At 38.6% G+C, this 24,032-nt stretch overlaps 3 protein-coding genes across 4 annotated transcripts in view; 1 reads left to right on the top strand and 2 right to left on the bottom strand.

The window, feature by feature from the left end:
* Positions 1 to 1,107: 1,107 nt before the first annotated feature.
* LOC306966907 (transcription factor E2F3-like) lies at positions 1,108 to 6,940 on the bottom strand. The gene is made up of 8 exons (XM_079561737.1): positions 6,456 to 6,940; positions 4,909 to 5,029; positions 4,250 to 4,380; positions 4,001 to 4,089; positions 3,717 to 3,875; positions 3,408 to 3,522; positions 2,471 to 2,612; positions 1,108 to 1,749 (listed from the first exon to the last, which is right to left on the bottom strand). The coding sequence occupies exons 1-8, from the start codon at positions 6,735 to 6,737 to the stop codon at positions 1,466 to 1,468; spliced, it is 1,323 nt and encodes a 440-aa protein (XP_079417863.1). The 5' UTR covers positions 6,738 to 6,940; the 3' UTR covers positions 1,108 to 1,465.
* A 1,447-nt stretch (positions 6,941 to 8,387) lies between these two features.
* Positions 8,388 to 16,050, top strand: mboat1 (membrane bound O-acyltransferase domain containing 1). The gene is made up of 13 exons (XM_079561457.1): positions 8,388 to 8,608; positions 8,959 to 9,104; positions 9,338 to 9,415; positions 10,866 to 10,961; positions 11,989 to 12,044; positions 12,508 to 12,562; positions 13,056 to 13,242; positions 13,323 to 13,515; positions 13,589 to 13,692; positions 13,762 to 13,826; positions 13,891 to 14,023; positions 14,346 to 14,497; positions 14,575 to 16,050. Exons 1-13 carry the CDS (start codon positions 8,519 to 8,521, stop codon positions 14,735 to 14,737), a joined length of 1,518 nt encoding a protein of 505 aa, XP_079417583.1. The 5' UTR covers positions 8,388 to 8,518; the 3' UTR covers positions 14,738 to 16,050.
* A 1,176-nt stretch (positions 16,051 to 17,226) lies between these two features.
* LOC306967351 (transmembrane protein 65-like) overlaps positions 17,227 to 24,032 on the bottom strand; it is a 31,268-nt gene continuing 24,462 nt past the window's right edge. For both annotated transcript variants that reach the window (XM_079562339.1, XM_079562340.1), the window contains exons 7-8: positions 20,395 to 20,500; positions 17,227 to 19,079 (exon numbers count right to left, since the gene is read on the bottom strand). In XM_079562339.1, the coding sequence (XP_079418465.1) occupies positions 18,921 to 19,079; positions 20,395 to 20,500 (265 nt within the window). In that variant the 3' untranslated portion in view covers positions 17,227 to 18,920. The remainder of the gene's footprint in view (positions 19,080 to 20,394; positions 20,501 to 24,032) is intronic.

Raw genomic sequence — 24,032 nt, 5'->3', positions numbered from 1 at the left:
TTAGAGGCAGCCTGCAGTACCTTATGCATTGAAAATTTGCAAACTGTACATTTTTACAAAGCAGGCTACACCTTTAGGGAGGTTAATTGGTTAGGTTAACTCACACATTTCCTACTAAACAAAGCAGGCATTAAGGTTTGGGTAAAGTTAGAGCAGCAGCATTGCACCCTGCATGGGCAGATTCTAGGCATCAAAGTTTTCAACTATGCTCGTAGTAAGTGGGCAGAGATTTGCCAGGCAGGTAAACACTGAATTATTTAGTACTAGCTAAGGGCAAAGCACACAAACATGCTGACGCTTGTCCAAAGATTCACCTTCATTATTTTATAAGGGAGTTCACACACCTGTGTCTCAACCTCATGCCACAGTTCCATCAGCTTAATAAACCATGGCACAAAATGCATGTGACCTGTGAACACAGAGCAGTTTCTGATCTGTGACAGACACAGGGAGCGCTGTAAACATAGAGGGGACCAGAGCGGCAGTAGAGGCAGTTACGGATTAGAGCTTCAGTCAGTGTGGGGAAACTCCCTTATGTCGCTAACTGAAGCTAAAAGAAGCGGCGTGACGAGCTACTTCCAGTGTGTGTTGACGCATGGTGTGGCCTTACAGTATATGCTGTGGCATTTAAGGTAACTTCTTAGCTTGCATAATTTCAGTGACACTTCCGACATTCGATTAAGATGGCTGCAAATGTTACAACAGTTTCCTGTATTAAAATCAACAAACAGGTGTGAAGATGGAACAAGCTCAACATACACATTTCATCACACAATGAATTCACAGCACAGGCAAAATGAGAACAAATTTGATATTAACCGCTTCTACAGAAGAAAATGGGCACAGTATAACAGCAAGTGTTCAGGTGTCAAATCTAAAATATTGGTCTAATGTCTAAAGGCGATACTGAGATCGCTTGTCTTTTAAATAATTTACAAAACTTGTCTCAACAATCAAATGGCAAATCCTTTGTCAACATCAGTCGCTAATTAACGCACTCAAGACTTTAAAATTCATACTATTTTATTTCATTATGATAAAGAAATAAAATTTTAAGACCCGATTATGCTTTATAGTGGCTTTATAGTAGAATTTTGCTGTGCTTCAAAACACCTGAATTTAATGTTGGAGCAGAAGTGCAATAGGAAAATGTTATTGTGATTTCATTCCCACTTTGCAACGGCATCAGCAGATTCAATGTATCGCTCATGGATGCTTGTTTACCTTTGAACCTGTGATTGTGATCAAAATGAGCTTTTCTTATGGCAATGCCAGGTTGGTATGGTTTACTATAAATTTGTATAAAAGTCCTTGACTCTTGCTGTTATATTAGTCATCATGAAATAAAAACTCAGCCTGAGATCCCCATTTCCTCCGTTATGAGTGATGTTAAAAGTTCTAATTTCAAGGGACTACACACAGACTGCAGTCACCATGCAATTGCGGTGATATGTTTCAGCGACTGCTAGCTACACAGGAGATCATCTAGAACAAGAGGCATCCTATCAAAGTCATCAAACAAGTCAGTGATTCCCTGGTCATCTCCCAAACCTAACAAGTAGTCCTCCTGGTCCAGGAGCGGCGGCCCAAGGTTTAGGAAAGGTCCCAGAGCGGAGGGAATCTGGTCCTCGGTCTGTTGGAGCAGACTGGTGTACGGAGACGAGATGGGGGACAGAGTTGTGACAGAAACAGCTGAGGCAGAATGTGGGGCCAGCGCGGAGCTGGAAGAGGTCATTGAAGAGTTTGGATCTGTAAAAAAACAAAGAAATAAACATGTTCAGCAAACTAAATATAAACATCTTTATATCTTTAGAGAACAATTCTGTGTTTTAAAAGGGAATAAGCTCATCTAACAGTAATCTGTTTTAAGTGTCTCTTAAGTGCTGATATGGAGAGGAAAGCAGAACAGTGACTGGCTGGTGATATAAATGTGTAGGATGTCAAAAAGTGTCCGAGGCACTGCATCCTACACATTTATATCACAAACCAGTCACCATTCTGCTTTCCTCTATTGAAGGCTTCTTGGAAAAGCACCCGTATACAAGTTTTTTCACACTTTTGGGACCCGCAGCAGCACTAGGTTTTTTCTACTTTCGCTGAGGGGTTTGGCACTTTATCTATCATGATGATGCCGTGAAGCCGAATAATGAATTGAATGAATCATTTAACACACACTTGGCCAATATTTTTTTTTATATAAAATTGCAACAATGCCACGTCACCAATATGAAAATATTATTTATTATTTATGCATCTCGGAAGCCTTAACTTTGGATAACGGCAGAATGTTCAAAGAACAGTAAAGAAATGGAATCAATATGGAGGCTTAAAAACTCAAATACAAATTGCACTGTTTTGTGTGTGTTTCATAACAAAAAGCAAATCTTTCTATGTGGTCAGTCATCATCTCAGGGATTGTCTTGTCGTTGCAAAAAACAAAAGCAATAGATCAAATAAATTAAAATCTAACCTTGAAGAACTTTAAGAAAAGGTGAATTCCCATTAATGTCCACGTTGCCGTTTTTGACAGGACTTCTGGGATCAAGCTCCTCATCTGGGCATAGCAGCACATCGATAGGGCCCTTGGTGCTTGTCAGATGGATGGATAAACTCTGGAAAAGTAATAAGTGTAAAAGAACAAACCAAATAATCAAGCAACACGTTGCAGCTTTTCAACTGTGACAACACGAACTGTATGAGGTATATTTTTCTTTCTGAAATGTGCGGATTACATTTCTGATCTCAGTGCACATTTTAAACTCAGGTTTGTAGAGGTGTAAACTAAAGCATGTTTACACACACAAAAAAACAAACCTTTGCATGATACATGCGTCCATTAAAATTGTAATAACAATTTCACTGCAATTAATCTTGCAACCCAAGTTTAAGAAAGTACTTTAGTGTACATAAGAATAGTTTTCTTCTGTTTAAATTACTTGTTTACACATGAATTCTGTGCAGACGAATTAAATGTTTTTTGTGGATCTTGAATACAGAAGTTTTATAGGACAGGCAGTAACACTACTTAAACTATTTGGACCGTAGTGTACGCAACTACATTATACAGTCTTCCAAACAGGGAAAGCTGAAAACAAACTACCATCCACTACAGGCTTAATAATAGAAGTCCAGTTCTATTAGAGACATTGCTCTTTTGCTGGTCCTGTGTACAATTTCGCTAACCAAACCAAGCATGGCGAGCAAGACCTCAAATTTTCCCTTTAAGTAGTTCTTATTTTAATAAAATCACCCTGTTAACAGCCCAGTCTCAGCCAAAGCTTACATTTATTTTACCCAGGCGCACACCTCTAGTAAATGCTGAACTAGCTCTCTTACGTTTTGACGGCCATGGCCACTTTTGACTCTCCATTTAAACAAATACTAACATTGCATGTTTATGCACATACCTCATCAGGATCTGGCACTTCTAGTTTGGTATCAGTAGGAGCTTTGACGACGATGACTGTCTGGTCTTTGAAACTTCCTATCTGCTTGATGTCCTGATATGTTACATATGAATACGTGGATTCAAATGGTTAAAGAATAAACACGTAATGCAGTTGTGTCATTGACAAAGGGAATTTTGAACTTGTCTGCATTTCTATATAAACAAAGTGAAAACTTTCAAGACTCATATTATGAATTAATAAATTGATGAGTGCAAGTCACTACCAGATAGATAATTGTAATCCTGCACCAAAAAACTAAAAGGATATTTCTGGTTACTTGGCGATTCACTCATGTGTCTCATATCCAGAGTGCACCTCTGGATTAGTTGTTCAAGTCTTTGTTCTTCTTCTCCGAGAGCAGCAACTTCTGTCGTCAGCCTCTGTCTTTGACTCTGTGCTCCTTCTACCTCCAAGAGACTGCAGCCCCTGTATGACAAATCCAAAACTGAACTATAACTTGCTACACATGATCTTTGATATTATGTCTCCGAATCCAAGACCTGTCGATGTCAACAACATGGCTATATTTCACTTGAAGCACTTAAACTTACATCCACTGAATGTTGTTTTTGGATTTCTTCTTGATGAGATGAATTCCCTCCAATACATTAGTGATGTCATACAGTCGTCTTTTCTGGACCTAAATGTGAGAAATCAGTATTTTTACATTTAGTACTTCAATTACAAAATCCATCTGTAACAGCCTTTTAAAGCCACTAGTTTGTCTACTAGATTAGGTACAGTTTGCTCTTCAGTCTGTCAAGTTACAAAATTCAATTGCAATAATTATGGAACATTACCTGTAATGTTTCAGCAGCAATGTTTAGGTCCAATACCCCATCAGATGATTGAGCCAACAGATCAACAAACTTCTTTGTTAACAATCCCAGGGAAGTGTCATACCGTGTTTTCTCTGGCGGTGACTTTGGTGCTAAAATATTAAACAATATATGTTTGTGCAGGCTCTCATTTGTCCAGGAAGTATTCATTGTCGTGAAGCTTAAATTGTCGATTTAAGCGAAAATTTGAACGTTGACCAACCGAATCCAGTCGACAATTTAAGCTTCACTATGGATAAAACAATTTACTACTTACGTTGTATCCTAGTCAATTAGACCCAGGATTCTCAAATTACTTTTGTGTCAATAGTACAGTAGTAAAGTGGTTCTCAACGTGTGGGCCATAACCCAAAATAGGGAGAGGAAACGCCATTATTATAAACTACAAATAGCTTTTACTTAAGTTGAAATCAATCATTTCATTTGACTTGTTGCAAAAGGTTGAAGGTCGGTCTTGAAGCTACATCAGTTGAAAACCACTGCATTAAGTAAGACTGATGTACAAGTTGCATCTTTTAATATTTAGGTCTAACCGAGAAGGGCAAATAATACAAAATATACAAACACACCAACACCAAAGTAAGTAATATACAAATTCTGCACATTGAAGAGTAACTCACTTCGGGGCGTCTTCAGCCCTGCGCCATTTGACGCCGCTGATGCTCCTCTCCCTCGTGGGGTTCTGACTGGCTCGCTCTGGTACTGGTGGTCTGAGTCATCCAACGCCAATCTTCTCTTTGCCTGTAGAAGATGACAAAAAGCTGCAGTTCAGTCACATGTGAAACACGAAGAATATAACCAAAGAATAGAGCCTAGTAGCTGTAACAACTAAGTTACTAGTAGCCACATAAATAAACAACTGGTGGCTTTGAGACAAGACACCTTTGGTTTTCTAGTTAACTTTTTTTTTACATTTTCAATTAGAGGCTTTATAATATCTTCAGGGTCAACACCACAATTGTTCTTTTAACTTTCCCTCCAAACAATCCACTGATCCATTTTCTAAAGCAGCTCACAATACCAAATGTAGAGACAAGAATTCTAAAAACATTTTTATTGTGTGGCTACCTTTGGCCGCTTTTATTTCCAGGTAAGTATGTGTTTTACAAAGCAATCCAAATATCAAAGGATCAATGCAATGGTCTCTGCCCAATTTAGTTTCACAAGAATACCACGAGCTGTCGAGGCATAAGTGCACCCTATACAAACACAAAATAAACTACTGTAAAATCTCACAGTATTCAAAGAGGTATAATATGCCCTTTGACAGTCAAAATGTCAGCCATTTTATGTCTGCAAGCAGCTCCCCTCACCCCATGCCTGGCCATGGCTACAGCCAGATCCACAGACTGGTTTAGCTCATGAAAGATGAATAGCTAAGACTAAACCAACACCCTAAATGTCCTGACGATTTAGAGTACTTCTTTGCAAGTCCAGTATGGCGGAAATGTACAAATACACTAGAGTTTAACTTTAACAAGCCTGCAGAACAGAAGGTTACACTTTATTCATCACAAAATACATGTTTTGAATGCATTTCAAAGGAATGGGTAAAGCAAAAATGAGGAACTGTGCTTGATATCTCCTAGCATTAAGAGCTAAGTAGGTTTAAAAACTCCATCCCAGCTGGGTTGCATCTCCGAAGACGATTGAAGTAATCAGACGATTTTGAACTTTGGAGTTAAGAGTAAACCTTATGTTGTGTTAAAAGCATCGTTGGATCGAATAACCACCAGTTATTCGTGTAATAATGCATTAACGTGCAAACTTCTGGGGCAAGCAAAAAACAATCCCCAGCCCCCCAAATTAAAGACAAAATAGCAGCCAGTAGGCCAGCGCTAATGTTACTCATCTCTTTACCAATGTTTCCATCCGCCTGCAAGGAAACCCAAAGGCATCACAAAGTTAGCTTTGCGAGATTGACAGAGTATGTTGTGCTTCTTTTGTCTTTAAACCGATTTCATGCAAACATTAAAGCTGTAATTATCAATGCATGGAGTAAACCTATTTGTCCAACTTAGCTAGCGGTAGTTATTCAGCTAAGGTTTGGTCGAAGCTAAGCGGCTAGTTAGCTGCTCGAACAACAAGCTGTTAGCCAAGCGGGCTAACATTTCGCTTAGTTTCTAGCTACCAGTAGCACTGCTAAAGCGTTTAATATTCATTTTACCGGGGGTCTTCCTAGAGTAGGTCGTTGTCCTGATCCGTTTGCTGCAGCTTGTTGAGGAGTTGTATAAATGTTGTTTATCTGAGGCTCGGATAAACACACATTTGATGTCTGTGTACCGTTGCAAGGTGGTGGAGTCGTAATTATTTGGATATACGTTGCATTAGATTGTCCAGGGTTTAATCGATCGGGTAGAGTTGTTAAAATTATATTATTGTCCAAAGGAGAACCCCCAATCCCCGCTAAAATCACTTTATCCGGAGCCGAGGAGATCCCTCTTCTCATCTTGTGTATTCGGGGTAACCTCTCTCTCGTCCCTGTACTTTTAAGATCGTATTTCTACTAATCCGTGACGAAGTTAAAAAAAATAATCAGACCAAAGTACACTTCGAAGTCTGATCCATCGACTATTGTACAGTATTTTTTCGTATAAAAGTGCATTTAGGCAGATGCAGCGGATTAAAAAGTAGCGCAACTCTCGTTTCGCCCGTCTAGAAATGGCTTCAGGAAACGGCCTGATGAATGAAGGGATACGGTTTACGCGCTCAAGAGCCCTCCCGCGAAACTCGGATTTCCCGGGAAATTTTCAAACCAAATTTACATATGAGCGCACATTGGTCCTTCGCGGGGTAGGCCGCGCCCATACTACTTCCACTTGTACCAATGACAGTACCGTATCTTCAGCACCACGTGTTCATTGGCGTTTGTAAACAGCCTGCGACACCGTCACGCCTTACTTGTCATGATCTACTATGTCCATGCCGCTAGATGGCGTGATGTCACCAACAATGAGGTAAGGTGGCGTTAATATCAAACCAAAGCGGTTCAGAGTGGTATAATTTAAATAATCAAACTTATTGAAGTGAATAAGTAATAGGACTACATAATAGGTATTGGTCTGTCGTATTCAATTAGGCTACATTGGAGCCTGTTGTTATGTAGCTAGTAGTAGTAGTTTATTCGGTCTGTTCATTCCTTTAAACGTAAATACATTTCCAATTCTTTGTGGACAACACGACCGAAAGGGTTTAGGCTGAAGTGAAAACTTATAACGCCTAACCCAGTTTACAGACTTCCACGAGAGAAAACAAAAACAAAACACAAACATTAATAATGAACAATATCAAGTGTTAAACAGAAGAGAAAAAAGCATGTATCTGAAGTTAGTAACATAAATTTCAATATTCCAACAAATATGTATACATACATTTGTTTTAAGTTAATTTAGTTGAAACTAAATCATGTCATCATTATTATTATAATTTTTCTTACTTTATTCCTCCTAATCTTATATATACTTGAATTTTAGAAGCTTTAAACAACTTTTTGAAAGCTTTGACTGTTTGGGACTTATTTGGGTTGTTTGAATGTATTAAAAAAAATAAAAGTTTTTAGTTCAACAGTTCATTCAGAGTTCTTGTCTAAAAAAGATCAATTGCCTCATTTTGCTGTTAAAATTTAAAAAATAATCTCAGAGAAAAAGTCTATACTCAAGTGTGTAGACTGGTTATCTATCACGTACACATATAGGAATAGTCCAATTCTATTTTAGACCATTTTTTAACCTGGTTTAGTTCCGATTTGGACTTGATCTTGGCCTGGTGGCAATTATTTTTCGAGGGAATTAAAAAAAAAAGACTCCAAATGATAAGTAGAAGACACACACGCATAGATATAACATAAAGCTCATCACCAGAAATATTACCAAACCATCAAAGTAAAAGAAGATAAGGGGTCTGTTCGTTGCAATCACACACCCAACAACAGCCACCACGTCTGTAACATAATACGCAAGGCACGGTGGAGTAAACTCTTACAAATACTCTACATAAAATAAATCACAAATAGTGTAATTTTAATCACATGGTAGCTTTTACTTTGAAATCCGCAAGTGGAAGCTTAGGAGCAGAGGGTGTGTAGAGGTGGAGACTTGTCTCCAGCTTCGCTATATCACTTTCTGGACTGATCGGGGACGCTCCCTGTCATTATGTTTATCCCAGACAGCTCAAGAAAGTAGATAAAAAGAAGAGAAATAATTGTGAAGGTAGGATTGATAAACGTAAAGGATGGTGGAGCCGGTGGAAACAGCTTTCAAAAGCACCGGCGCACTGTGGCTGTTGCCTTTGGGTGAATACCTGGGTTTCCCTGTGGATCAGGTAAGACTACTCAATAACCTGTCCGAAAGTATATTTATTTAAGCCTCCTTGCTAACATCTCCTGGGCCTCCCATAACTGTGGGATATCTGTTTGAAGAGTCAACATTGTGGTCAAATGTTGTCAATTATTTGGATGCTTGTTACATTGCCAAATCATTTAATTATAATCGTACATGTGTTTTAATCTATGACATGATATGGAGTCCTACATTGTGGAAGTCATTACTTTCTCAAATTCACTTCACATTAATTTTGTTGTATGGTGTGTGCCATGTATTTTCAATTGACTGAGATAATTCCATATAGATACATAAATAGTTGTTTTGAGGCTGACTCTCTTTGATCCACAGCTGAACTTTATGGCATGTCAGCTTTTTGCACTGGCCGCTGCCTTCTGGTTCCGTCTCTACCTCAGTCCTAGCCACACCAACCCTCTGGTCAGACACGCAGTGGCCACACTCTTCGGAATCGCCATCCTCATTTTCTGCTTCGGATGGTACGAAATCCTGCTGAGACAAACGCTCACACACAGTCCATTTATCTTGTGTCATATGATGCTAAATCCATCAGCCTTACTTCGTTATTCAGGCATGTTTAAATTCATGGGATTGTCCTGACCGAATGCATTCTTTAGTTAAGTGTAGGCAACCACTTCAGCATTTTCCTGTGTGCACCAATTTCCAGGACAATGTTATCAACTATGAAGCGGGTGTGTGTTTACTTTTACAGGTACGCCTCACACATGCTCACTGTTATAGTCGGCAGTTACTTGATCATCATAAAAGCTGGTATCAACAATGTACACAGGTGAGTGGAACGGAAAATGTCATTTTTCAGATTCAAAGCCTCTTACCTTGCTATAGCTGCCAGATCTGTCATTCCTCCAGAATACATCTTGCTCAGTAATATTTAGTTTTTGCTTTGAAAGACCGTGTGTTATTGTTTTCAATATATCATCTGCACGTGCTACAAATCTGGAATTAACCTCTTGAAGTTTCCATGAATGAGATGCCAGAAAAACTTGTTAGACATGGTGCACCGTGACATTTTTGTGTGTGGGTAGAGACTTGACCTCTGCTTTAGTGTCAGTAGCTGATTGCTTTCGCTTAACCCTGTTATTAGTTGATTATATGAGATTGTGCCAACTTTGAAGACAAAATCCAGTTCAGGCCTGTACAGTGTATTGCCAAATTATTATGTTTGCATCAAGAGATAGCAATACATCACAAAATCACTGAGGTCTTCCATCCAGAGGCGGGTAGTACTCAGTTACATTTACTCAGTAACGTTTTATAAAATTCTAGTAGTTTTATCATACAATACTTTTTACTTCTACTTGAGTAAAATTATAATGAAGAATTTGTACTTCTACTTGAGTAAAAATGATTGTTACTTTTTCCACTGTGAGTAAATATTTAAGTGGCAAATGCTTCATTTTGATCAATAAAATAAAATAGATGATCATCTGGTGCACAATGCTCTGGAGAATTAGTTTGTTTTTCTGTTTATTTTATGCCATTTTCTAGGAATTTTCTTAGGAAATATTGTGAATTCCACACGATTTTGTGTTTTGTTTCACACAATTTATGGCGTCATTGAAAATAATCAGCCTTTTTTCGCTCAAACAGTTACTCGGTTTCTCTCCAAGTACTTTTTAACTTTTACTTCAGTAATTGTTTGAATCATTGCCTTTTACTTGTATTTGAGTAAAATTGCATCAAAGTAAAGTTACTCTTACTTAAAGGTCAATATTTTTAGCTACTCTGCCCACCTCTGCCTCCATCTGACGGAGATTTACACTTTTCCTTTTGCAAACACAGCCTAAAACAAAAACATTGTAGCATAACAGTGTATGTGTAAAAGTTCAGATTTACTCATGATGATATGATTGAATGCATTTGAATTTGGGGCAGACAATAAAGATCTCTTAGCTAACCTTATCTTATTTCAATTTTAGCCTTGTTTTGGCCTTGATAATTCAAATTCTTGTAAATATGATCGATGTCAAAAAATTATTGAAATGTAATCTGATGAAATGTTTTTGTAAAAAATAAGACAATAATATGGGGTGCGCAATATTACAGTTTTTGAATCTTGTGCGGCCCTATTCAGGTTACTGCTTATAACAACCCAATAAGGCATCATGCACAAGAGTTAAGTTTTTGTTTTGTTGATAGTGGCGTGTATATTATGCCTGATCAGTGTATCTGCATTATGCAATAACCAATGTAGAACAACATGATAATTTTACTTGCAGGTATACAATGGTGTGGGCGATGGGCTACCTCACCGTGTGCCAAGTGATCCGAGTCTATATTTTTAACTATGGAGTTCTCTCAACAGACTTTTCTGGGTAAGTGACCTCCTCATCTGTCCAGATTTCCTCACTTCCAAAGCCAACCTTTTAGTGACAGCACATAAGTCACATTTTATTCACTGTCGTTTTGTCACTGTAGTTTTTTTTTATGTTATCAGTTACCATTCATTGGTTGAGGTATACACATGCCTACACAGTCATTACTGTCCCATCATTGCGCAAACAACACAACTGTCAATAGAAAGACAAATTCTTTACTGTTGACACTGCATAGGTTTATTAGGGCGTGTTGCTCTTTGACCACAAAGCTTCTGGGGGAATTGTAGCACTTTTAAAACTAGAGTGCAGTATCTCTTCCCAGGAATAATATGTATAACAAGTCCTATTAAGAAATACTGTTTCAAGTCCTATTAAGAAATACTGTTTTCTCACTCACTGACTGACTGTCATAGAGAGAATGTGATCAACTTGAGAATGGTATTTGGGTCTGTGCGGAAAAGGACAATGTCATATGCATGTTCTAAATGTTTCTGTACTTGACATGATCAGGTGATTGTAGATATAGTCTTCATTCTCTTTAGTCCTGATTTATTTTCTTGCAAGTTTTTTTTTTTAAATACATGGCTGATGACTAAACAATGTAAACTCATCAGTTTTCCTTTGGATTTCCATCTACATTTAGCACACAACTACACGGGACACCACTCTCAAATCAGTAGCTGCTTAGTGAGAAGTGAAAAACTACTTCTCAGGCTGCAGTGGGAGCAAGCAAACTGACTGGCAGCATGATAATGTTTCAGGAAATCGGTGCCAACTTTCATTGAGCTGCTGCAGCTTTGCCATGCAGTGCACACAATGCAGTTCAGTCACAGAGCAGGCCCAGCATGTGTGTGACGGGAGAGATAGATACTGTTTGTGCACTCACATTCTTGGGACAGAGCAGCTCTCTGTGGTCAGTGGAAACTCTTCTGTGCAACTCATGTCCACCAAGACTCTGCAGAAGAGTGAGAAGTTTCCTTCAACTGGTTAGCACGAGTAATTCTCCTCTGTCCTCTCTGTCCAGGCCGCTGATGACGGTTGCCCAAAAGATAACTATTCTAGCCTTTCAGCTCCATGATGGTAAGTCATTGACCCAAGTAATAAGAAGTCTTTTCCTGCTTGTCATTAAAACTCTTTCATTTAATTCTTAATGTTCAGCAAAGATAATCTCAAATGACAGATCTGACAAAAAGAACATTATTTCATATGAGCCCTTGTGCCACTTAGACCATACTCATTTATATCAGACCCATTGCTCTCCATCCTAAACAGACTGTTATCACTGTTGTGTAGTTATCTCTCTTTTGACGGGACACAAAATATGCAGTTCAGTATGGCTAAACTAGTTTCCGTTTTGTCTGTTTTACCGGAAAGACCAGAATGGTAAAATAGCAGGAGTGATGGTTGCCCGGTAATTATGTCCCATCTCCATTCGAGAGATCAAGTTTTTTTATGAGAATGCCCAAGACATAAGTCATTCAAATGTAAAATGTCATTTCAGCTATAAAATTATGAAATATTATATGTGTTTGCTTTTTCTCAGGTATGTATAAGGAGCCAGACAAACTAAATCCGGATCAGAAGCTCCTGGCTATCAAGTAAGGCTCTGTGTTTGTTGTGTAACAAATGCCACAATATGGCAGACAAGACTCAGCTCTTACGTTGACTTTTCCAAAAGAAAAAGGGACTTCATCAAAATAAAGAACTTTTGTTTTTTATTAGTAGGTAAATAAAATGAAAAGGTAAAAATATAAAAATCATTCTTTTCCTTTAGCCACGATGGAGATGTATTCATGGTGAATTACTCCTTCATGTCAACAGCATGCTTAACAGCATCAATATTGTATTAGTTTCAATTTGCATGAAAGTGCATGATTATGAGCAAAACACGCATATGCATATGCTTGCCCATCTAGAATCATGCATCATATGACTATGTATTTTTGTGTGTGTTAATTTGAACCCAGACAATGTTCTGCATAATGTGCAATACATCCCAGTGTTTTAAGTGGTCCTATCCTCTTTTTGGTGTCATATAGTATGTTTAACTTGAACTATACCTGTTTTGATCATGATCATTTCCCTCCACAGGCAAAGACCCTCTCTTATTTCCTACCTAAGTTACAATCTGAACTTCCTGAGTGTTTTGGTGGGACCATGCAGTGACTATAAGGACTACATCGACTTCATAGAGGGTCGCCACATCAGCAGCAGGCTACATTCACAAACCTGCAATGGGAATTATAAATATAAGAAGCAAGGAGAGCCTTCACCCATGGTACAACTTCATACACTCTTTCATAAACCCTTTCATTTGTTAAAGACAAAACATAACACAACCTTTGTATTCCCTATTAGAGAGCTGTGTGTCGAAAATTGCTGATCTGCACTGGCTGTGTGCTATTTTTTCTCATTGTGACTCGATCTTTGCCAGTCGCTTACAACGTGGATCCACATTTTGTGGCCAATGCTTCTTTTTTAACTAAGCTCACCTATGCATTTTTCTCTGTACAAGCATCTCGGCCAAAATTCTACTTCGCCTGGACCCTAGGTGAGTACTTTAGTCCGACACATCTTAATAGAAGTATTGGTATTCGCTGATAATGGGATCGTTCTCTGGACAGCGGATGCAGTGAACAACGCAGCAGGTTATGGCTTCTCTGGGATGGATGAGAACGGAAGGCCGACTTGGGAGCTTCTCTGCAACCTCAACATCGTGGGAATCGAGGTACCTTTGTGAATTACTGTGATTGGGGGAGGGGAAACTGTTACAGTCATTGTTTTGCAATGTTTGCAGACAGCAACGAGTTACAAGACTTTTATCGACAACTGGAATATTCGTACTGGGTTTTGGCTCAAAATGTGAGTGTGGTATCTGCTCATCAATCAAAAACACAACATTAACTTGTCTCCTGTTCCTTATCAGGGTGTGCTATGATCGAGCACCACGTTACAGGTTGCCTTTGACTTTCGTCCTGTCTGCTCTTTGGCATGGCCTCTACCCAGGCTACTACTTCACCTTCCTCACCGGAATCCCCTTCACCATCGCTGCTAGAGCTGTAAGCACTTTCCCAAATAAATGAGCTAAACGTTTCAGACATCAGGTTTATGGAAAATGACACAAAAGGGGCTAGATGCAAGTTGGCCATTTTATACTCACTACTGCCACCTCAAGTCATACATGTAATTGCAGCTTCTATATTAAGCTCGGCAAACACCTTTTTGAGTGACAGTGCAGGATTTTAGAGGCAGTTGTGGTGAACAGGTCTGGGCTCATTCTACACCTCAGCACATTGCTGGAATATGTAGGGGGAGGAAAATACATAATTTTAACATTTTTAAAACTTTTTCACAAATGTGTTCTTCATTTCTTGTTATTAGATAAGGAGGTCATTTCGGCCCTATTTCCTGGGATCAGAAATCCTAAAACTGGGTTATGACATTGTGACCTGGGCTGCCACACAGTTAGCCATCTGCTACACAGTCATGCCCTTTTTGCTTCTAGCAGTTGAGCCTACAATGATCTACTACAGGTACTGTAATATTACCGTACATCTGTTTAGATTCTGTTACTCAATTCTTCTGTAAACTAAAATACTTGTTTGTTTAGGTCTATGTACTTTCATGGACACATTCTCAGCGTTTTGGCAGCTGTCGTCTTGCATCGGAAGCACAATCGCAGGGACCGTTCTGCCTCTAACAGCCCCTCCTCCGTCTCTCCCGAATGCCAACCTGTTTACTGCAACAACAATGAAGCCCACAAAATCAAGTAAATGCAGCTTTTCACTTTGTACTGCTCTCCTTTTCCACAGTGTTCTGTCGAAGTGCCTGTCTGCAACTGGAAGACAAGGTGTTATTTATTGTTGGGATAGTCTGTGGAAAGGATTCTTTCAACAATAGTGACTGGCTTGAAGATAATGTTTGGTTTCTGCCAGACGAGCCCATGTGATCTGCTCTGTCACACTTGAGTACCACAAAACAGGCCCGAGTAGAGAAGACCCTCGTATCCTTTGCAAATAGTTTATATCAATGTTTGTTGGATTTGTGTTTGTCTCAATGTCTTCCACTGCTGAGATTGACGACTAGTTTAGTATTAAGTCATAGATACAGTTAAGTCTGTGGTTGATATTGCTAACACTTGAGGACACATCGCTCTCATTAATTTATTATTGAAAAACAAACATAGTATTACTTATGACTTATTTCTGTTAATGCACATTTGCTTAATTAAAATAGCATGCAGCAAATGGATAATTTGAAAAACACTGATGTTTTGTAGCTGTGTAATAGCTACAGTGTTACCATGATGTTTTCTATTGTGTCTTGTGCTGGTAACAAAGGCTTTCAATTGTCATATAAAACATATTTATGTTTTCCTAAGGTCCTTATGATACCATAACATTCTGTGAACTAAAGGTGACCAGTGCTGTTTACTTGATATCCAACACAAACTACAATCTTTGCCATGTTTACACTTGAGGTGTTTCCTGTTTAAAATAGTTTAGTGTTGCATTTGGCATCACATCTATTTGTAAAATATGTAGAAATGACTGAAGCTGGCACCATATTGCCTTACTTTTAGTGATAAATGTTGTCTACAAATTATTAAAATATGTTCCTTTCGTTTGTTATTTAAAATGTGAAAATGTCTAGAACTGTTCAAGATTGCATTTGAATTTATATTGGGTGCTTCATAGCATGTTTTATCTTACTTATTACTGGTACTAATAGGTTTGTTTGCATCTGCCAATTAAAATACAAGTTGTTATTAAAAGATATTTAGCTTTAACAGTTCATCCTTTGCCTTGATCAGTCTTAATGGCTATTATCTTTTACATAGTTTGTGTGGTGTCGGTGGTGAGGCTGAAATTGTCCTTCATATGCTCGATTATATTATCCACTGAAAACTGAAATCCTTTGAGGCCTTCTGGAAATGTCTTTATTTATTCCCTCTGAGATTGATTAATTTAAATGTTTATTTATTACAGGGTGCCATGCACATATTGTGTATTACTGTTGAGCTGCTATTAACCTTGTTGTGTCTTCAGTAAAATATTGTATTGCCTCTAAAAAGTGTGTGAATATAAGAAAGATACAGTAAATGAATATTGGTTCAACTATTGCATGTTGCCTCTGTATGTTTTCATTCTTTGTTCAAATTGGCCACAGTCCGTCCCTTGTGTCTTCAGCCCTTGTCCCTTAGTGCTCTACCTCAGAGTATAGCTTCATGTTGTCTTCCTGCTCACTAGGCAGCTAATGATACCAGCGGGAGAGAAAATGGACTAAAATAGTGATGGACACACAGTGCTATTCGAAAACAAGACACGATACAGGCTATTCATCATAATGTATAGGAATACCTGCAATGGTCACATAACAAAAAGCACCAAATTAACACATTCAATCTTCAACTGATAATGTATTGAGCCAATCTTGTATATCCAGATTTTCCAGACTATAAGTCGCTCTGGAGTATAACTCACACCAGCCTTGGCAACTACCTGGGCATGGAGGCGTTGACAAACCTCCCCCGGCATCACGCTGTTCAAGCTCTCATTAGTAAACTCCTCTAGCTGTGGCCATCTAGCTTTTAGCTCGCAATTAGCTTTTTTTGTTTTCTTCATTGCGGTAAGAGCAACCTCTGCTTTTCGCCAATCCCTCACAAGTTTCTCGCTCACTCCAAATTTCTTTCTGCTGCTCGATTAATGTTTTTTAAATCTTCAGTGGTACAGGAGTGGCAGATACTGGTTCACAAGCCATTGAGCGCCCTCTTGCGGCTGTCAGTATGAAAATAACAAACATGTAAAATGATATATTTTGATATATAAGTCACACCCGAGTATAAGTCGCACCCCCAGCCAAACTATGAAAAAAAGTAGGATTTATAGTCCGCCAAATACGGTAGCTACTAACGCTCATGACTCACGTTTAAAAATCAAAATCAGAGGTTCAGGGTAAAATACTCTGATAATAGAATGATATGCTGATAACAAAACCAAGACCTGAATTTGTAAAGGATGATCTAAATAATTGCAGCTTTTGGTTCATCGCTAACCTTCCCTGAAACTATCATGACTACTTGTTTAAAAATACGATTATTCTATACATTACAATAACTCTTTAAATGGTTTGTTTTCTAAATAACTCTTTCTTTTATAAATACTTCCCTTGGGTGAAAAAAAGACATGTTTCTGCAGCAGACTTGATTTTATTATGACAAAGTAAACATGTACAATAAGATTTGTATAAGTGCATGCACAATGGTCAGGCATTCAGTCTGAAATGCTAACTATATAAATAAAGAAATCTTTTGTCTTCTGTTGATATATTTATTTATGTATGACATTTGTTCACGTATTAAATAAGCAGAACAATCTTGTACAAGTTAAAAGTTAAGTCTCGTTTGTCTCAAGTTTACTTTTTTGTTAGGTAATATTTAGTACTTGGCATCAGAAGCTTAACATGTAACAACTAGGACATGAAATATTGTGCTAAAATAGTAGAGTATATAAATATAAAGCGTGGTAAAATGGTAAAACTAACAATTTCGTCAAAGCAAATGAAAAATGCATTGTCTCTCTAATTACTTAATCTAAACAGGAAACCTTCTTATTACCTAGTTGCAAAAACATTAAAAAAAAAAATCATATGCAAATGGAGAACTTGAGTAATGCTGTAATGTAACAATGAATAAATAACAATTGCTGAGTTACAAAAATATTGTGTCCTAGGCCAGAGAGTGTCAAACAAAGAAGTGTATGCTTTCTTCTGCTGTGACTGCTTGTGTTTCTTGTCTTGAATTGACATATGTGCATATGTTTACAGTTTAAAAATAGGTAATTGAGTGACTTAGCAGCTCAAGAAGAGGATGTGAATGAGTCACTTTAGGTTTCAGCCAGCGGAGGGCAGCATAGAATCAAGATGAGGATCATGTACTTGGCAACATACTTAGCAACAGCCTTTTCTCAGATGGGAGCCTAGGTTACAGATACAGCTAGGCCCAAACTGGTCCAACGGGACAGAAATAGAGGTCTTTTGGAGGTTTGGTGCGAGATGCTTTTGGAAAAGCTGCATTCTGAAGAGTCACTGTTGATGCTGAACAATTTTATACTGTGTGAGAGCTGAAGCTGTGCTGGGATTTATTTTAACCTTCAAGTTCAGCTACATTTATTCTATTTTTTGCACAGGTTGAGGAATATTTTGTTCAAAGAGCATTTCTTCATACAGTACATATAGGAGGCAAGTACTGCTCCTCGACTGCCTATGTACATTTTATGCGTACTTGGTAAATATTACAAGAAATACCAATCATGTTGCAAACAAACAAAATAAGATTTGCACAGAGGACCAATTTTTAGCTTGAAATAAACATGCTTCAGAAACAAAATATCCGAGATTGCACCTTTCATGTTCATGCACAAGTGCCTTGGCTTATAGCTGCACCCACAAGGGAAAGTTGTTTTAACACTGCTAAACAAGCCCTATTTTTTCTTATTTTTTAAAGACAAAAACACCTAACTCCAACACAAGATGCTTAACATACTTGTCTGTTATTTATTCATTTATTTTTTCAATCAATCAAACATTAATTCCGACATGGTCCTCCTAATTAACTTACGTGTCATGCTTGTTCTATATTTAGAACAGAAGAAGCAAAGGGAAAGAGTGCTGCCTTTTTAAATGAATGAGATTTTGTTAAGTGTCAGTCAAAAACAAGCTGAGGTTAGTTTACAGCAGCAGTCCGCCATGTTGAAGGTTTTTAGCTTTCGTTCTAATGACAGGTCCCTGTGCTTGAAATCCTACATTCAAAACAAAGATCCACTTCAGAATACCTTTAAATCAGTTTTCATTGATGTGACAGCGTGGGGTTGTCTCTCTATAGTCTGCCCAACGTGGCCAATCAGCCCAGTTTATAGAGGGTTGTAAATTGTCTTTTTCGCCGGAAAATTGATAGCTTCAGTTTTTGCTGCTTTCTGTGGCTGCAGCAGGCTGTGCTTTCTCATTAGTCTCTGTCTGGCCATCCTTCTTCTTCTTCTCATCTTTGTCATCGTCCTTAAAGAACAAAAGAGGAAACATGCCGAGGATGCAACCGATGCCAACACCAATCGCTTTACCCTGCACAGATGAAACAACAGAAAACATCAAACACCATTTGCAAGGAAGCGTTGCCCTGGTTTCACAATATTATTTTTATAGAGCAAGCAAGAAGCCTAGGTTTTTTGCTTTTTATCAGGGCTTGGGACTATCCAAAAAAACACACTGGGTTGTGCCCCTGTGACTGCCCTCAGTAAAAGAAATCTCCTCACTTATCTAATCTCCTAATCTCCTGATTAACTTCACATCCGTGATAGACATTTGTTCTTTACATGTCAATGGCAAAGCCAAACAAATGACCAAAACATGACCTTTACCATCAGCCCAGAGCAAAATTACTGACAGCCTAATCACTAAAGCTAATTAAATCTAATTAGGCTTCACACTCTGCTCTCATTTCTTCACAGTGTAAACGAGTGCAACAAAGAGCACATAAATGTCTTTGTGTTAACGACTGTGGGAGGAGTGGGCTGACCATGGCCTTTAACAGACATTCATTGGGGTGTTCTCTGTCAGAAATAATTAACCTCTTAACACTCGCCTTAACCAAGTGCGTTTTCTCCGGTTCAGCTATACCCAAATCTTAAAGGTCACAGCCTATAGGCCGGTGTAAGGCCTCATTTGGAAGCTTTTCGTCACACATTTTTGTCACTTTTTTTACTATCTATTGTGGCTCTTTTGTCACATTTTTGTCACTTCTCTGTTGCTCTTTTGTGGCTTATTTGTTGCGTTTCCTTCTTTGATTTCGTCTCAATTTTGTTGCTATTTGACACCTTTTCAAGAAGCTTTCATATTTGGGTAAAGCTAAACTGGAGAAAATGTGCTTGGTTCAGGTAGGGGTTAAAGGGGCTAGATCCAAGTTTGCCATTTTATACTCATTACTGCCACCTCAGGTCATATGTGTAACTAAACCTTCTATATTAAGCTCGTGCATGACGGCAATTCGGACCGAAGTAACACGTTTTTGAGTGACAGTGCAGGATTTTAGAGGCAGTTGTGGTGAACAGGTCTGGGCTCATTCTACACAATAGGACATTGTTGGTACATGTAGAGGGAGGAAAATACATAATTTTAACATTTTTAAACTTGTATAGTCCCTATAAGAGGCAAACATTATTAATATACAACTAAAACCTACCACAAAAGTAAATATTATCATTTGCAACCTTCATGAAAATTACATGTATTCATAAAAAACATTATTTTGTATCTTATTGTTTCCAAAAAATGATTCAACAACATTGTGCACATGTTTTGTAATTTGGTAGTTTAGAGAGCGGACACAGAGGGCAGGGTGGGTGATATAGCAGGGACAGTGTAGTCCTTTGTAACTGACCGAGTGGGAGCTGACTCTGGTCTGCCACATGTCCGCCTGTTTAGGGCTCAGGTCCGGAATCTGCATCCCCAACCGCGATGCCAAGGCCTCCACGTAACCCGCCAAGCTGAAAGAACAAGAGAGAAATAGACAGAGTGAGAATGATACGAGCAATTTAATCAGTCCCGAACAGCACTGGTCTCTAATGACCAAAACAAAACAAAGTGACATAACTTTCTTCCTGTTCACATCATGTGTCGATCCATCAAACGCTGCAGTATTCTGTTTGCAATGATGAAACAAACAATAGATCTTCTAATGAATCTCTTCCTCTCACTTCTTGTTGCAGCCATCTGTCACGGCGCAGCAGGAGTTAGACCTCGTCACAGTGAGAAATACCGTTATTAGACTAAATTAAGTAAATCACTCTGCTTCAATAAGACACCATGGCGGAAACAACAGCACACTGGGCGACAATGACTCCATTTAAAGTTGTTCATCTTACCATTTGCAGATCTGGAGATAAAAGTTTAGTTTGACCTGTGTTTTACATCCGCAGATAAAATGTAAGGCAGCCAGGTACCAAAGCTATCAGGCACCAAAAATGCTACTTGGGTGAGCAAGAGGATAAGACTCGTTTCTCTTTTGGCTGTTCCCTTTCACTACATCCATCACACCTCCACTTTGGTCCTACTCCAAATTTAACAGCCTCTAATCTGAATACGAAATTACCAATGCCTTCACGATCCGTCATCGGTACACATCCAAGCCACCTAAATCTGGCACCTTTGACTTTTATCTTTGAAACATCAAACACAGGATGCACAAATGATGTACTCATTTCTAATTCAATTCATCTGAGTGCAGAACAAAGACAACCTCGATAACCCCATAGCTCTGCTTCTGTCTGTTCCACAGCACCATTTTCTCCACAATATGAAGCAAAATGGTGTGAGCTGATACATCATCCACACTTATCACTTATCCACAATACAATATCCACTTTATAGAAACGTGCACATGCACATTCCAATACTTTCAAATGTGTAAAAGTATTATAAATCAGTTACCATATACCCACAGCCTGCAGAACAAATACAAAAGTACTATAAAGGTGTGACATCGAGTCATTTATCAAGACAGGTGCTAAATAGCGAGTGCAAGCTGGAAAATAGCTTTTTTCACTGAAACTTGGCTGTAAAGTGGCGCTATCTCACAGTTAGCTTTGCCCGTTAGCCTGTTAGCTTCTTCTTCTTGATTTAATTAGTGTGTATTGGTGCTCCGATCCTGGTGCAGGAAAGCTGCATGTGTGGTTTTCTAGAGACACCGGGGGAGATGAAAGACCCCCCCAATCATCCCATCAACACCATCAACATCAACTACTTCATTTACCTTTTTAACACTATCCAAATGTTGAGTTTTATTGTTTGTAAGTATAATATCAAGCATGGTTAACTCTAATGGCACGCTGTTCTAGGAATCAACAGTAAACGTAATTTGGAAATTGCCAGCAGCTCCCTGTGTAGACCAACAGTGAGTGGCACTAATAATCACTTGAACGCTCTCACAATGCGCTTCAGCTCAGTAGAGGAAGAGAGAAGTTGAAGCAGCAATTTGAGGAAACAGAAGAACTAGTCTGTGCATCCTTCAATTCAAATCCGCCTGGTAGCTTGACACTGCTCTCTAATTTGCATAAAACCAATGATCACAACTATTCAAATCCACTGTAGCCCATTAATAATGATTCAGCGTCATCAAAAGGCTGCTGCCATCAAACACTATTCACAACATTTCACATTCTTGCAATGGGAAGCATGAAAAAAAACTAGGTCAATAACAGAAAATAAATACTCCAACAGTGAAAACCAAGAAGTGACGAAATTAACCGCAAGAATCTCAGCTCCATGGAGAAGAAGGACTCTGACGTTAGAAAAGATCTGATTCACAACAGCATCTCAACTCCGGATAAACTATTTGTTTAGGAACTGGAAATGTATGGTAATTGAAAGTGTTCTGCTTTGCTGAAATGCCACGGTCCAGATGCGGCAGGATTATACAGCAGACACCTGCGCCAGAACCGAAATGAGAAATGGGAGGAAAAGAGTTCATTGCATTTGCCAGACTTGTGGGTATGGGGCTCGAAACTGCAGAAATAACAAGAGCCACACAGCCAAATGGTTTAATACATGTGAGATAAAATAGTCTGTTGTTAAGTTGCCAATTGCGACCGCTCAAATTTAGATTCAAAGCAGTCAAGAGAAATAATTAAGCATTTTATCAAGCATTCAGTGTCATCATATTGTGCTTGTTCCGAACCAGAATGGCTTGTTACAGCACTCTGCCGTGGAAAAAAAAGAAAAAAAAACTTCAGCAGATGCCGAGACTAATGAGGGCGTCAAACACTTAAAGAATGAATCATCAGCTCTTCAGACTGTTTACTCTCATCTATCAAGTTCATAAGATCAGACGGAGAAAACATGGCTCTCGCTCAGACAGCTTTCACGTGGGAACAGTGTACACAGATAAAGGGGTAAAGGACACACACTCACACCGAGGCATCTTTCCAGTGCGCCGGCCCCTGCCTCTGAAACAGCCTGGGCCACAGAGAGTGAGTGTGAATTATTGTGTGTGTATTCATTGCCATATACGACTACTACTACTACTACTACTACTACAACATTGCTATACATTCATTTACTACATGCGGGGTGTGATTATAATCTGTACACTTAATATTACATTTTGTATGGAAAGAGAATTTATACATAGTCTGATTGATGGCACAGGTTACTACTACTACTACTACTACTACTACTACTACTACTACTACTACTACTACTACTACTACTACTACTACTACTACTACTACTACTACTACTACTAATACTACCCCAGCTGTTTGAGTAAGATCTCCGTCATTGATTTAAAAAAATAAATAAATAAATGAAATTGCAAATGACAACTTGACAAATGGCAAAACATTTTTAATCGGAAAACCATTGAACACTATTCTCATTTGCATAGTGTTTATGCGGGTGATGTCATACCATAGCAACAGTTTGGTAATTAGCCTTCCACCACAGCAACAGCAGCCAAAAAAAGTCCACTCAATTTTCTCCTATTGAAGGGACCATTTCTTTTTTTGGATTTCAAATGTGCATACCCTTGTAGAGACCTGCACAGTCTAGTAATGTATAACCCAATGTCAGAGGTTTTGAGGAAAGAGGAGAAAGGATTTATAGTCACTACATTACTGACCAATGAGGACTTAATGCCTGTCGCATTGACGGCAGAATCAATTCAATTACATCACTGAAGTAAGTCACTCTGATTGATACTATTTGGACGGTGTGTGGATTTACAGATGGGTTACTCTGGCTGTGCCGCTATAACGTTAGATCTCGTGCTTAATTTGTAGTACTACATGCACTAAAACATCTGATTGTAAATAATGTTTGATTTTAATTAATCAGCATTGAGGTACAGTATGTTTGTTTGAATTATAGCTTAGCAGCTCTGGTAGCATGTGTGTGATAAAATCTCAGAGAAGTACGTCTGTGTCAGCGGTTCAAGTAATTGGCAATTATCATCTATCTGAGCAAAAATGTTGCTCGTGTGTGTTTGGACAGGCTCCTGAAGAGTCAGCTACATGAGGCAAA

The sequence above is a fragment of the Gobius niger genome, assembly GCF_951799975.1.
Source record: "Gobius niger genome assembly, chromosome: 8".
NCBI lineage: Eukaryota > Metazoa > Chordata > Actinopteri > Gobiiformes > Gobiidae > Gobius > Gobius niger.
This window is presented reverse-complemented; position numbering and strand designations above follow the sequence as displayed.

Bases quoted from the DNA above. Each gene is read 5' to 3' on its own strand.
- LOC306966907 (XM_079561737.1), bottom strand. From the start codon at position 6,737: ATGAGAAGAGGGATCTCCTCGGCTCCGGATAAAGTGATTTTAGCGGGG. The intron at 4,381-4,908 runs GTGAGTTACTCT...TTAATATTTTAG, and splicing joins AGGGCTGAAGACGCCCCGAA to CACCAAAGTCACCGCCAGAG. The intron at 3,876-4,000 runs GTAAGTTTAAGT...TTTGTCATACAG, and splicing joins AAAAACAACATTCAGTGGAT to GGGCTGCAGTCTCTTGGAGG.
- mboat1 (XM_079561457.1), top strand. From the start codon at position 8,519: ATGGTGGAGCCGGTGGAAACAGCTTTCAAAAGCACCGGCGCACTGTGG. The intron at 9,105-9,337 runs GTACGAAATCCT...TTACTTTTACAG, and splicing joins CTCATTTTCTGCTTCGGATG to GTACGCCTCACACATGCTCA. The intron at 13,243-13,322 runs GTACAACTTCAT...ATTCCCTATTAG, and splicing joins AAGGAGAGCCTTCACCCATG to AGAGCTGTGTGTCGAAAATT.